General features: G+C 36.1%; 1 protein-coding gene across 6 annotated transcripts in view; it reads left to right on the top strand.

Annotated features, from left to right (window-relative positions):
* Positions 1-14,214, top strand: part of HECTD1 (HECT domain E3 ubiquitin protein ligase 1) — a 93,169-nt gene that overhangs the window by 36,971 nt on the left and 41,984 nt on the right. For all 6 annotated transcript variants that reach the window (XM_042989510.1, XM_042989508.1, XM_042989507.1 and 3 more), the window contains exons 11-17: positions 2,132-2,270; positions 2,455-2,625; positions 7,721-7,943; positions 8,471-8,734; positions 8,835-8,911; positions 13,201-13,335; positions 13,889-14,035. In XM_042989510.1, the coding sequence (XP_042845444.1) occupies positions 2,132-2,270; positions 2,455-2,625; positions 7,721-7,943; positions 8,471-8,734; positions 8,835-8,911; positions 13,201-13,335; positions 13,889-14,035 (1,156 nt within the window). The remainder of the gene's footprint in view (positions 1-2,131; positions 2,271-2,454; positions 2,626-7,720; positions 7,944-8,470; positions 8,735-8,834; positions 8,912-13,200; positions 13,336-13,888; positions 14,036-14,214) is intronic.

The following is a 14,214-nucleotide window of genomic DNA, read 5'->3' as shown; positions in this document are numbered from 1 at the left end:
TTTTTTTTTTTTTTTTTGGATTCCACATGTGTGATACCATTCATTGTTTGTCATTCTCTGGCTTTTTTCATTTAGTATAATACCCTCAAGGTCTGTACATGTTGTTGCTTAATAGCCTTTTTAAAAATCAGTTTGCCAAGTATGGATTCAGTACTGATACACATTCAGTGCATAAGAAAGTTTTTAGACCTTTAGATCCAAGAATCCTTCCAATGAAGAAATAAAACTTTCCACAAAAATAGGGCACTTTATAATAGAAAAGCCTTGCAAGCTAAATGGTCATAATTTATATAATAGTGTTAGAGAGGAAAATTTTAGGTTCTGAATACTATTTATAGTGTATTAGTTAACAGAAGAGTTTGAGTTTAGGTTCTGTAATGTATTAGCCCTGTGACCTTAGCAGACTTGCCTACCTTTCTTTGTTTCACTTATTCATCTGTAAAACTGAGCTAATAAAACCCACCTCATAGGGTTTGTTGTAGGGATTAAATGAAGTGTAGTGTCTTTAAAATACGTAAAAGGGTTTCTGCTTATAATGGCTTAGCGCGATAGTGACAGATAGACAATATATAAATATTTTTATTTTACAACCAAATATAAATAACCATTAACAAAAACTGGAAAGAACTAATCCTATTAGGGCAGTTTGCCCTTCATTGACCTGCCATTTTCTGTAATGTACATGAATTTGTAATAAAATACTTTTTTTAGTTGAAGAATGTTTGGTCTTAGCAATTGCAGCCAGAGAGAGTAAGGATGCACATCATGCTATAGAAATACAGCTGTGTACATGCTTTCATGGACTTTAGTAGCAATTTTGTCCCTCCATCCTTTCCTGTGCAGGTTACCCCAGAATTAATGATATCTACAGCTTGGTGCCTAGGATTTTGTTCTATGCTTAGAAAATATGTGTCAGATGAACTTTTGTCTTTTCTGTAATAGATCAGTCTCCTTTTAGTCTATTATAATTTAAAAGTGTGTGGATATATATTTATTTTATTTTAAAAGAACAGGTTCCTTGAGATTAGTTTGTGTGATTTTATGGAGTATCTATGTTCTGAGCAAAGCAGTGGATGAGAAGGAAAAGGAAGCATGCTGAATTGTTAACAGTTGGAATATTTAAGGACATGGGATTACTTGAATCTCTTATTTTCATTTATATGAGGCATAACTATAGTGACCATGAGTTTAAATTTGACAGAGGACAAAAATGCTTAATTTGAGAATTGATTCCATATAAATTACCAGATATTTTAAGTTAGAGCCTTGTGTTTTCGGTTATAGGGAATTTTAAGATAGTTACAACTTACTCTTTACTTGATTTTCTAAAATTACCATGACATGTTAATAGCCATGCTGTTAAATATAAAATAGAATAGCACATTTAAGAAAGTTTAAAGATAATTTCAGTTGTAATGAGTTTACTGTATTAACAGAAATTTTGTGAAATTGCCTAAAGTGAACATAAACTAGTGCTAGTATTATTTTTTGTATACTTTTTTTATTAAAAAAAAATTTTTTTAATTAGTTTTATGTATTTTTGAGAAGCAGAGAGAGACAGAGCGTGTGTGGGGGAGGGACAGAGAGAGAGGGAGACACAGAATCGGAAGCAGGCTCCAGGCTCTGAGCTGTCAGCACAGAGCCTGATGCGGGGCCCAAACTCATGAACCGTGAGATCATGACCAGAGCCGAAGTTGGATGCTCAACTGACTGACTGAGCCACCCAGGTGCCCCTTTTCTGTATACTTTAAAAAATTTTTTTTAATGTTTATTTATTTGAGAGAGAGAGAGAGAGAGAGAGAGAGAGAGAGTGAGAGGGAGGGAGGGGCAGAGAGAGAGGGAGACACAGAATCCGAAGCAGGCTCCAGGCTCTGTGCTGTCAGCACAGAGCCTGATGCAGGGCTCAAACTTACGAACCATGAGATCATGACCCGAGCTGAAGTCAGACGCTCAACCGGCTGAGCCACCCAGGCGCCCCTATATACTTTTATTAAAGTGTACTTTTTAGCAGAATGTATAAAACTTACCATTGGATATTTTAGTTTTCATTAATGTATAGCTGCATTTTATTTTATTTTAGCTTCTTACCCTGGCTTCCTAAAAGTCTTTTTTTTTATTTTTATTTTTTAAGGAAAGCAAGTCTTGCTCTCATTCGAAAAATGATTCATTTTTGCTCTGAAGCACTCTTAAAAGAAGTTTGTGATTCTGATGTTGGTCACAATTTGCCTACAGTACTAGTGGAAATCACTGCAACCGTCCTTGATCAGGAGGTGAGCTTTTTATCTTTTTTGAGACTCATGTACCTTTAATTTCCTTTAGACAATGGTCAGTAAGATAATTTAATTTTTAAGTTCAGTAAATTGTTTTGTCTGAGAAACAACTGCATTTGTCTACTTCAGGCAACTAAACTTACTTTTATCATTTTCCCATAATTTTCTTTTTTTTCCCTCCCAGGATGATGATGATGGTCACTTGCTGGCATTGCAGATCATAAGGGATTTGGTGGATAAAGGTGGTGATATTTTTTTGGATCAGCTAGCCAGACTTGGTGTAATTAGCAAAGTGTCAACTTTGGCAGGTCCTTCCTCTGATGATGAGAATGAAGAGGAATCAAAACCAGAAAAAGTGAGTGATCTTAATTGCAGGGTTATCCGGAATAGGGTATCTTTGAGGAAATCTAGTTCTAATTTATGATGGCTTTTGGCAAAATAATGGCAGTGTGAAGTAGTGGTACTTTAAAAAACTTATTGATAAAATTTAAAACTTACAAAAAAATTGTGAGTATTGGAGTGTTCTTTATAATTTACTAATTATTGACATTTTGCCCTATTAACTTTGCATAGACACTATGTGTGTGTGCGTGCATGTGTGTGTGTGTATGTGTACATTTAAGAAATATTTGAGGGGCACCTGGCTGGGTTAGTTGGTAGAACATGAGGCTGTTGATCTCAGAGTTTTGAGTTTGAATCCTACACTGGGCATGGATACATAGTGCCTCTTTTAACACTCTAAAACTTCACCAAAAAACCAGGACGTTCTCTTGTATAATCCTGGTATAGTTATCAAAATCAGGAAATTTAATATTTATATAAAACTATATTTAATTCAAAGACCATATTCGAATTTGCTGTTGTCCTTAATAGCAGTTTTCCCCCCTGGTCTAGAATCGAATCCAGGAGCATGTATTACATTTAGTTATCATGTTCCTGAGAACCCAGCCTTTCTTTTTCTTTCATAGCCTTGGCATTTGTGAAGAGGACAGTCCAGTTAATCTGGACAGTGACCCTTACTTTGCGTTTGTGATTCTATGTGGTTAGATTCAGATTATGTGTTTTAAGCAGGGAAATCACAGAGGGGATGTTATGTTTTTCTCAACGTATAATGTGCCTTCTCTTAGAGGCACACAGTGTCTGCTTTTTTGCTGATGATGTTACTTGGATCACTTGGTTGTTTGTCTCTGTCTGGTTTCTCTATCACAGAGTTACTCTTTTTCCTTTTGTAATTAATAAGTAATTTATTTATAGGGAGACTGTGTAAATCTATGGTTACTCATTAAACGTATACCCATGAGTTTGTTTGTTTGTTTGTTTGTTTCTTTCTTTCTTTCTTTCTTTCTTTTTTTTTAAGTTTATTTTTGAGAGAGAGAGAGCAGGCATGTGCAGACAGCATGCAAGCAGGGGAGGGGCAGAGAGACAAGGGAGACAGAGGATCCAAAGCTGGCTCTGTGCTGACAGCCAAGAGCCCCATGTGGGGCTTGAACTCACAAACAGTGAGATCATGACTTGAGCCAAAGTCATACGCTTAACTGACTGAGTCACCCCGGTGCTCCATACCTGTGAGTTTCAGTATCCATTGATAATCTTGCCTTAGATTGCAAATTTAAAATATGCCTTATCTGTCTCTACAGATTCCGGCACTGAGACCTAACATGTAGTGAATGCTTCCTATATATTAGTGACAGAGAGGTAATATTTTTGAGAGAATGGTAGAGTATAGGTTTTTATTGTAGAATCCTGAGAGGGTGAGTGATAGAGATATTCCTAAATTACTTGAGGAACCTGAGGGATTTAACAACAAAACAAAATAAGAGGTGATACCTGGGTGCGCCTGGGTGGCCCAGTAGGTTAAGCGTCTGACTCTTGATTTCAGCCTTAGGTCATGATCTCATGGATTGTGGGTACATGCCTCACATTAGTCTCTGCGCTGACAGCCTGGCGCCTGCTTAGGATTCTCTCTCTCCCTCTCTCTCTGCCCCTCCCCCACTCACACACATGCTTGGGTGCGCTCTCTCTCTCTCTCTCTCAAAATAAATAAAGAAACTTAAAAAAATGAGGTGATATTAGGTGATCCCCCCGGAATTCTTTTATCCAAGACATAGGTTACAAATACCATATGATTTCACTTGTGTGGAATTTAAGAAAGAAAGCAAACTAGCAAAGAGTGGGTGAAATGGAGAAAGACACAAACTAAAAAACAGACTCTTAACTGTAGAGAACAAACTGATAGTGTCTAGAGGGGAGAGGGATGGGGGCTGGGTGAAATAGGTGATGGAGATTAAGGAGTACACTTGTGATGAGCACAGGGTAATGTATGAAAATGTTAAGTCATTGTATTGTACACTTGAAACTAATATTACACTGTTCGTTAACTGGAATTTCAATAAAAACTTATAAAAAAGGTTATAGATGCCCAGCTTTTTGTGGAAATTAACAAGAAAATTCTAACATATGAGAATTCTAGGGACCTAGAATAGCCAAAGCAACATTGAAAAGGAATAAGTTGAAGGACATCTACCAGCAGATTTCAAGTCTTAACTGTAAAAGGTAGGTTAGCAGGGGGGGGGGGGGGAAGGGGGGGGGAAGTGGGGGGGGGTGGGAATAGGTTAATGGCCCACACATACATGGTCACTTGATTTTCAACCAAAGTGCTAAGGCAGTTCAATGAAGAAAAGATGATCTTTTCAACAAGTGATGCTTGAATAAGTGGATATACACACACAAAAACGAAAGTTTGACCCTTACCATGGGTACCACATAAAAAATTGACAGAAAAAAAAGTCATAGACTGAAATGTACGGGCTAAAATTATAAAACTTTTAGAGGAAAAGGAAGAAACTCTTACTGACTTTGAGCTTGGCAGTGACTTCTTAAATAGGGTGTTAAAAGATTATACCGTAGGGGCCCATGGCTGGGTCAGTTGAAAAAGCATCTGACTCTTGATCTCAGGGTTGTGAATTCACGGCCCACCTTGGGTGTGGAGATTACTTAAAAATTTAAAAAAAAAAAAAGGTTATACTATAAAAGAATTTAAAAAAATCAGTAAGTTTTACTTTATCATAATTCAATTTCTGTTCTTCTAGGTACATTGTTTAGAAAATGAAAAGACAACCCAGAAAATTCCCTCAAATTTTATTTGTCTGAAAAAAGTTTTTTTGAGAGAGAGCATGAGTGTAAGAGGGGCAGAGGAATAGGGAGAGAGAATCTTAAACAGTCTCCACGCCCAGCTTGAGGAGGTCTTGGGGTTTGATCTTACTACTGTGAGATCATGAGCTGAAATCAAGAGTCAGATGCTTAACTGACTGAGCCACTCACACGCCCCTGAAAACATTTTTATTTGGCCTTCTTTTTTTTTTTTTTTTTAATTTAGTTTTTGAGAGAGAGCAATCAGGGGAGGGGCAGGGAGAGAGGGAGAGAGAGAATCTTAAGCAGACCACACTGCAAGCACAGAGCTCAGTGTGAGGCCCCGAACTCATGAAACTTGAGATCATTACCTGAGCCGAAATCAAGAGTTGGACAGTTAGCTGAGCCACCCAGGAACTCCTGGCCTTCATTTTTGATGGATATTTTCAATGCCCACAAGGACTTTTGGCTAATTGTTTTTCAGGCACTTTGAGAGATGTTCCCTCGTCACCTGATGTGCATAGTCTCCATTGAGAAATTTGCTCCATTTCTTGTCTTAGTTCCTTGTTATATAACATAAATCTTTTCTCACAACATCTTTGCTTATTCTGGCTGTTCTTATGATATTATCACTGATTTTTAGCAATTTGACTTTGCTGTCCTTTGCTGTGCTTGGTGTGTTTGTGTATGTGTGTACATGTGAGTGTTCATACCTGCTCAGGATTGTTTAAATTTCTTCGTGAGCTTACAGTTTTTATCAAATTTGGAAATTGTTCAGGATTTAGAATGCAACTTTCTGACCACCTTGTATGATCTCTGGGAATTAATTATTCAGCTTACAGTTTTCCGTTTGTTCTTTGCCCAACCTTACGGAGTATTCCCCTAGAAATGAGTGGTCTAGTATTTGCTAGAGACATGCTGATCATTTTGCGGAATATTTGCTAGAGACATGCTGATCACTTTGCAGATTTCTAGAGGTCTTTTTTGCTTGGCTCCCTAATCCTGAACTCATCCTCTACATATTCTGTTTGCTTTTAGCCTCTTCAAACACAGATCTCCATTTCCTCAACTCATAGTGCTGGATTCTGTGTTCCCTCTTCTTAACACCTTAGCAAGAAATTTGTGTCTGGGCCTAAGGAAATTACCTTGTTTGTTTCTATTTTCTGGAGGATCACGGTCCTGTGTTGCATATTGTCCAGTGTTTGAAAATCACTTTTTCATATATTTTGTCTAGTTTTTAGTTGTTTACAATGGCTAAACAAGAATGGACCTTATTAACCTGCATGGCTTAGAGCACAAGTACTGATGTTTAGAGAAATTTATAATCCACATTTTATAATATTTTAGTGTTACAAACTAACTATTTCAGGGGAAAAATGTAAAAAGCATATTTAGGTATAATAAGTTTCTGTGAAGTTTAAAAGTGCTTTACCCATACACCCATGCATGCACACACATGCCAAGTTCATATATGTTTATGATGAATATTCTCTATATTACATGTTATCAACAGAAGAAAAATTTTTAGGATGCCAGGGTAGGAAAACAGTGTTTACAAATTGTTCTTTGTTTTAAACATGCTCTAAAATCTTTTTATGATCATACAAATGATCCAGTATATTTAATTCACTCTGCTAAGGGTGGAATCTTAACTTCATTCCTAAAAAGCATCTATGATGATTCAGGTGCACCTCTAGGATTGGATACCATTGATCCAGTAAAAACATTCCTTTTTATGGTTTTGTTTTTTTTTTTTAATAATCAGTCCCAGAGATGTGGTGAGTTTGCCAGGGTCCTAGATAATTAGCTAGTTGTGTGTAGACCTAATCCATTGGCTTTCTGTACTACTGCAGCTGGAAATGTTATAACTTAGGTCATAATTTATGTGAGTTTCTTAACATTTTTAGGACTTACAAGATTTAGTTATAGGTAACTCAATGAATCAGAATGCATATTAAACTAGAGGCAACTAAATATTATGTTCAGCATATTTTAATATATACACACGCACATAATATATTTTATGTTTATTTATTTTGAGCGTGGTGGGGGGGAGGGGACAAAGAAAGAGAGGGAGAGAGAATCCCAAGCAGGCTCTATGATGTCATCGTGGAGTCCGATGCGGCACTCAAACCCTTGAACCGTGAGATCATGACATGCATCTAAACTAACAGTTGGATTTTCAAATGACGGAGTCATCCAGGCACCCCAAATTCAGCATATTTTAATTCTAAATTTGATACATGGACATATTTAAAAAATACTTGCGAATATTTTGAATAGATACTATTTTGTTTCATTGAATAATTTTACACATTTAGGAAGATGAACCACAGGAAGATGCTAAAGAATTGCAGCAGGGTAAACCATATCATTGGAGAGACTGGTCAATCATTAGGGGAAGGGACTGCTTATATATATGGAGCGATGCAGCAGCCTTGGAATTATCTAACGGCAGTAATGGATGGTTCAGATTTATCTTGGACGGGAAACTTGCCACCATGTATTCAAGTGGTAGTCCTGAAGGTGGATCGGATAGTTCAGGTAATGTTTGTTTCAATTAAAATGTTTTAGAAATTTCTGTAATTTTGATGATTTGTCTTTCTAATATTTTTGCTAGCATTGTCATAGAAACATGATCATTGATGATCATATGGCCAGTTTCTTTAATATCAACAAAGAAAAACTATTGTACCATGAAAGCATTTAAGAAATGCCTTTTTTTTTTTGGTTTGAGACAAACAGTAGCATTGCGTCTACTTTTAATACCTCTAATCCTTTAGGTGAAGCTACCTCATATCATGTAATGATGAATTGTATATGTGTGTGTGATGCTGTCTCTAGTTGTATCTTTTTCCAAAAGCCTTATACTTCAAAAAATTTTAACTATAGGATTGCTTTTATGCCTGAACCTAAATACATCTAATGACTGAGAATATACTACAGAACAAAACTCTGCTGATGCACTTTTTTACATAAAATTGATATTCTCATTGGTAGTTTCCTTTTTTATAAAAAAAAGGATCATTTGAAAAGAATGAGGTTTTAAAATAATTATTTTGTTTTTATAGAAAGCAGAAGTGAATTCTTAGAGAAATTACAAAGAGCTCGAGGCCAAGTAAAGCCATCTACTTCAAGTCAACCTATACTGTCAGCACCAGGACCTACTAAACTCACTGTAGGGAATTGGTCACTAACATGTTTAAAAGAAGGAGAAATTGCTATTCATAACTCAGATGGTCAGCAAGCAACAATATTGAAAGAAGATTTACCTGGTTTTGTATTTGAATCTAATAGAGGAACCAAACATTCATTTACTGCAGAAACTTCTCTGGGTAAGTTACGTAGGAAATATAAAATATTTATAAGAATAAATGAATGTGTTACATTGCATTAAAATAAATTCTTTGCAATGTCCTTTTTTTTTTTTTTAAGGTTCAGAATTTGTGACTGGTTGGACTGGCAAAAGAGGCAGAAAACTGAAATCTAAATTAGAAAAAACAAAGCAAAAGGTATACTGTGAGATTTTCTTTTTCCTTCTTTTGTTTTTTTTATACTGACATGGTAAGGTTTCATTGGTATATTGTAAGCATTTAAAAACCTTGAACCGTATAACATAAGTTACCCTAATCTAACATACTTTCAGTTTTTCTTTTTCTGTGCTTATTTTATTTTCCACAATACATATACATTTGCTTATGATTTTTATACACATGCTAAACACCAAAATTGAAACAGTGAAAATTAGTAAGACAATAAAATTTAAATGATTTGACTAATGTCTCACAAAAACTTTGAACTTGTGCTTTTTTTTTTTTAAGTTTATTTATTATTTCTGAGAGAGAGAGAGAGAGAGAGAGAGAGAGAGCACAAGTGCACAAGCAGGGAAGAGGCAGAGAGAGAGGGAGACACAGAATCCAAAGCAGGCTCCAGGCTCTGAGTGGTCAGCACAGAGCTCATATGGGGCTCGAACTCACAAACTGCACGATCATGCCCTGAGCTGAAGTCAGATACCTAACTGACCGAGCCAACCATGCTCCCCTGAACTCATGCTTTAATTATTATTGATAGTAATGTTTTTAGTAATACAGTGGAATTGAAAATACATCACTAATATTTTACAATCCTGATAAAATTGTTAGCTTTATGATAAAGCAACTTGAATGACTGTTTCTAGATTCACATATTTTGATGCCTAGTTTAATGGCCCATCTTATATGAAATCATTTTTTTTTTGTTAATGTTTTTATTTACTTTTGAGAGAGAGGGAGGGAGGGAGTGAGGGAGAGGGGGAGGGGCAGAGAGAGAGGGAGACACAGAATCTGAAGCAGGCTCCAGGCTCTGAGCTGTCAGCACAGTGCCTGATATGGGGCTCGAACCCATGGGCTGTGAGATCATGACCCGAGCCAAAGTCCTATGCTCAACCAACTGAGCCACCCAGGCACCTCTGAAATAATTCTTTCAAAAAGATACAGGAGCAAATGTTTACTGACTCCACTTTCAAAATCACAATACTGATTTTTAAATTCTATCCATTAAGTATGTGTTTTTTTTGTTTGTTTGTTTGTTTGCGAGAGAAGGACTACAAGCTGAGAAGAGGGGCAGAAGGAGAGAGAGAAAGAATCCTAAGCAGGCTTAATGCTTAGTGCAGAGCTTGATGTGGGGCTTGATCCCACAACCCTGGGATCATGATCTGAGCCGAAATCAAGAGTCAGGCGCTCAACCAATTAAGCCACCCAGGCATCCCAGAAATTTTTTCTAATTCAGGGTATCTTAAGGACAGTTGAGGAAGAAATTACTCAATTGAAGATAGCAATTAGATGCTAAAAGGAGTTTCAGCTAAATGCAGTCCATTTTCATTATTCATGGTAGTTGTGTTAACTAAAGTTTCTGTGAATACTGAACCATTGCTCTTTGGGGAAATACAGGGTTAGGTTCCTATGAGGTCACATTTTTGTAACTGATGCATACATAACCTTGTTTTTTATGTGTCTTTCTGTTCAAAGACACCATAAGTGTATTGCTTAAAAAAAAATTTTTTTATGTTTATTCATTTTTGAGAGAGAGACAGAGCATGAGTGGAGGAGGGGCAGAGAGAGAGGGAGACACAGAATCCAAAGCAGGTTCCAGGCTCTGAGCTCTCAGCACAGAGCCCGTCGCGGGGCCTGAACTTGTGAACTGTGAGATTGTAACTTGAGCCGAAGTCAGACGCTTAACCGACTGAGCCACCCAGGTGCCCCCGTGTCTTATTGATTTGTTAACATGGAACATGTGTTGAGTAGCACGGTCATGCCTGAATGAAGCTTACCTAACACACATATTTTCTCCATAAGGCACATGTGCCTGGTGCTTAGGAACAGTGGACAGTACTTCAAGCACTATATTTGGTGGCCATTTTAAACAGTGAAGTCAACAAAACCACAAAAATGTGAAAAACATGCACAAAATAGACTGTAGAAAAGATACTTGTTTATAGTATGAGGGCTTAAGCAAGTATGACATTTGTTTACAGGTAGAGATTACCTTGTTTACCTCACCTAACAACATGCACGTGAGGCAGCTCCCGAGTTTTTGCTGCACTGTGTATGCCCACAAGTGACTGTGCACTGGGAGTATTGAATTGGGGATTACAAACACATTTTAGTGAGTAGTTGAATTCACAAATATAGAATTCTCAAATAATGAGGATCAACTATAATTTTTTTAAAGTTTATTTTGAGAGAGAGAGAGACAGACAACATGAGTTGGGGAGGAGCAGTGAGAGAGAGAAAGAGAAAGAAGCCCAAGCAGTCTCCATGCTGTGAGCGCAGAGCCTAACTTGGGACTTGATCTCGCAAACAGTGAGATCATGACCTGAGTCAAAATCAAGAGTCTGACACTTATCTGACTAAGCCATGTAGGTGCCCCTCAACTGTAAATATTTGTAAAGCTACCACTGAGCTGTCTCAGGAATTACTTGCAATTCCTTATGGGTTATGTTATCCAACCAAATCTGACTCACAGGGTACTGAAATTTCACACTACAGAAGAAAAGTAAATCAAGAAGAACATAGTCTGAGTCCTGTTTTCATTTTCTTGAAAAATAAGTAATTTTGACTCAGTTTCTTGAAATCAGTAGTATTAGTAGTAAATCAAGGAATAGCCTCATTGACCATATGGCTATTCTTTTGGTATGAAAGTACGTATCAACTGATTTTAGGTAAAAATAATTTTAACTATTTTAATCTTCATTTTTATTTGTTAATACTGTTTTATAAAAGAGTAGTTTCTTAAATTTTGTCTACTAGTCAGAACTTATTTTCCTTTTAATTCTGAAAGGCACACCAAAATAGAATGAAAAAGTAATATTCATTTCAGGAGTGAAGTTTTTTCAATCACATTAGAGTTATGCTAGGTTAGTTTGTTTTTAATGAAATTACATAAGTCCTAAATTTACATTATTTAAGTAATTTTTTTAAGTTTTATTAATTTTTTGAGAGAGAGAGAGCATGCAAGTGGGGGAGGGCAGAGAGCTAGTGGGAAACAGAGAGAATCCGCAGCAGGCTCTGCACTGTCAATGTGGAGCCCAATATGGGGCTTGAATTCACAAACTATGAGATTACGACCTGAGCCAAAGTCAGACACCTAACCGACTGAGACACTGATATTCGCCCCTAAGCAAATATTTTTAAAGGCTCTTATGTACTGAATTGTATCAGACCCAAGCCTGGGACACAAATGGGTTCTTTCAGATAACATTAACTTAAATGAGAGATAACTAGTGCCCAAACTGATAATAGTCATTCTTCCTTATGATTAAGTAATGCAAATAAAAGTGTCATATATATTTTGTGTGAATACTATAAATAGAAAAAAATTAAACCTAAAATACACCACAAAATGTTAAAAGGTTCAACTCTGAGGGAACTCCTATTTACTAGATGGAAAGCTGCCTGATCCATGAATCATTGAATAAAAACCAGTTAGGTCTTTAAGTTTAAAAAAAATTAAGGGGGATGAGCTAAATGGATAAGGGGCATTAAGGAATCTCTTTCTGAAATCATTGTTGCACTATATGCTAACTAACTTGGATGTAAATTAAAAAAATAAAATCATATAAACAAAAAAATTTAAAAAGGTTTAACGTTGGTTGATTGAATTACAGGCATTTTAGTTTTTTGGGTTTGGTTTTTTTGTTTTTGTTTTTTTGCTTATTTATATTTTCTATATGGTTCACCATAATCAGGCTAGTTTTATAAAAAAGAACAAAGTTAATTATTTACAGGTTGTTCAAATTGGTTTAAGTGAAATAAGCTCCTCTTTGTTATATGACTATAAAATTTAACCAAAAATTAAAATTGTGAGTTCTTTTATTTGATATTGCTTAAATCTAGTTATAGTACTTTTACAGCCATTAGAACCTTTGACATATATGAGTAGAAGTAGTAACATTTTTTGGAGGTTGGTGATGGCACAAAAATCTTACTTTTAAAAGTTGCACACATATAGGGAAATTAAAGGGAAACTTTGTTGGGGCGCCTGGGTGGCTCAGTGGGTTAAGTGTCCGATTTCAGCTCAGGTCATGATCTCACGGTCCGTGGGTTCGAGCCCCATGTCGGGCTCTGGGCTGAAGGCTCAGAGCCTGGAGCCTGCTTCTGATTCTGTGTCTCCCTCTCTCTGCCCCTCCCCCGTTCATGCTCTGTCTCTCTCTGTCTCAAAAATAAATAAACATTAAAAAAAAAAAATTAAAAAAGAAAAAGGGAAACTTTGTTAAAACTGTTAATTGTAACGAAAATTCACATTTGCAATTTTCATTTGGTAGGTACGAACTATGGCTCGAGATTTATATGATGACCACTTCAAAGCTGTTGAAAGCATGCCTCGTGGAGTAGTGGTAACGCTCAGAAACATAGCAACTCAATTAGAGTCATCTTGGGAACTTCACACAAATAGACAAGTATGTTATTAAGCTTCTAGATTTTATGGCACACATTGTTCTTTGTTTAGTTTTTCCCCTTTATCCTTTATATTCTAGGTATTGATTAGGGGTCAGCAAATTGTCACACATGGGCTAAATTTGGCCTGCCACCTATTTTATATGGCTTTGTGAGCTAAGTATGGTTTCTACATTTTTAAATGGTTGAAAACAAATCATAAGAGTAGTATTTTCTGATACATGTAAATTATATAAAATAATGACTGTATCCAAAAGCAGTTACATTGCTCACAGCCATGCTCACTCTTACATATTGTCTGTGACTGCTTTGGTGGCTGCAGGGCAGAGTTCAATAGGTGTGACAGAGGCCAAATAGCCTGTAAAGCCTGAAATATTTATAGTTGACCCTTAAAATGTTTTCTGACTCTCGTACAGATCATTTACATTAATAATTTGAACTTATTCTTGTTTAGTATCTGACTTATTTTCTTGGCAGTTAATACTGTGATAAATTAAGTATATTACAACCTGTTTATTTTTTTGATTGTCTTCATTAAATTTTTTTTTCTTTTAGTGTATTGAGAGTGAGAACACTTGGAGAGATTTAATGAAGACAGCTTTAGAAAATCTAATTGTACTTTTGAAGGATGAAAACACAATTTCACCATACGAAATGTGCAGTAGTGGGTTGGTGCAAGCCCTTCTTACTGTTTTAAACAATGTAAGTTTACAAAGCACAGAACAGACTATGTAGTTTAAAAAACTATTTGTAACTGCACTTTTGGCAAAGCAGTGTTTTGTAAGAAATATTTAAAAACCAAGTTAATGTTATTTATAATTTCTCTAGCCTTTCCTTTGTTGTGTCGTTAGTTTGAGCCAGTTGAATTCAGTAATTGAATC

This window comes from Panthera tigris, chromosome B3 (assembly GCF_018350195.1).
Source record: "Panthera tigris isolate Pti1 chromosome B3, P.tigris_Pti1_mat1.1, whole genome shotgun sequence".
Lineage (NCBI taxonomy): Eukaryota > Metazoa > Chordata > Mammalia > Carnivora > Felidae > Panthera > Panthera tigris.
This window is presented reverse-complemented; position numbering and strand designations above follow the sequence as displayed.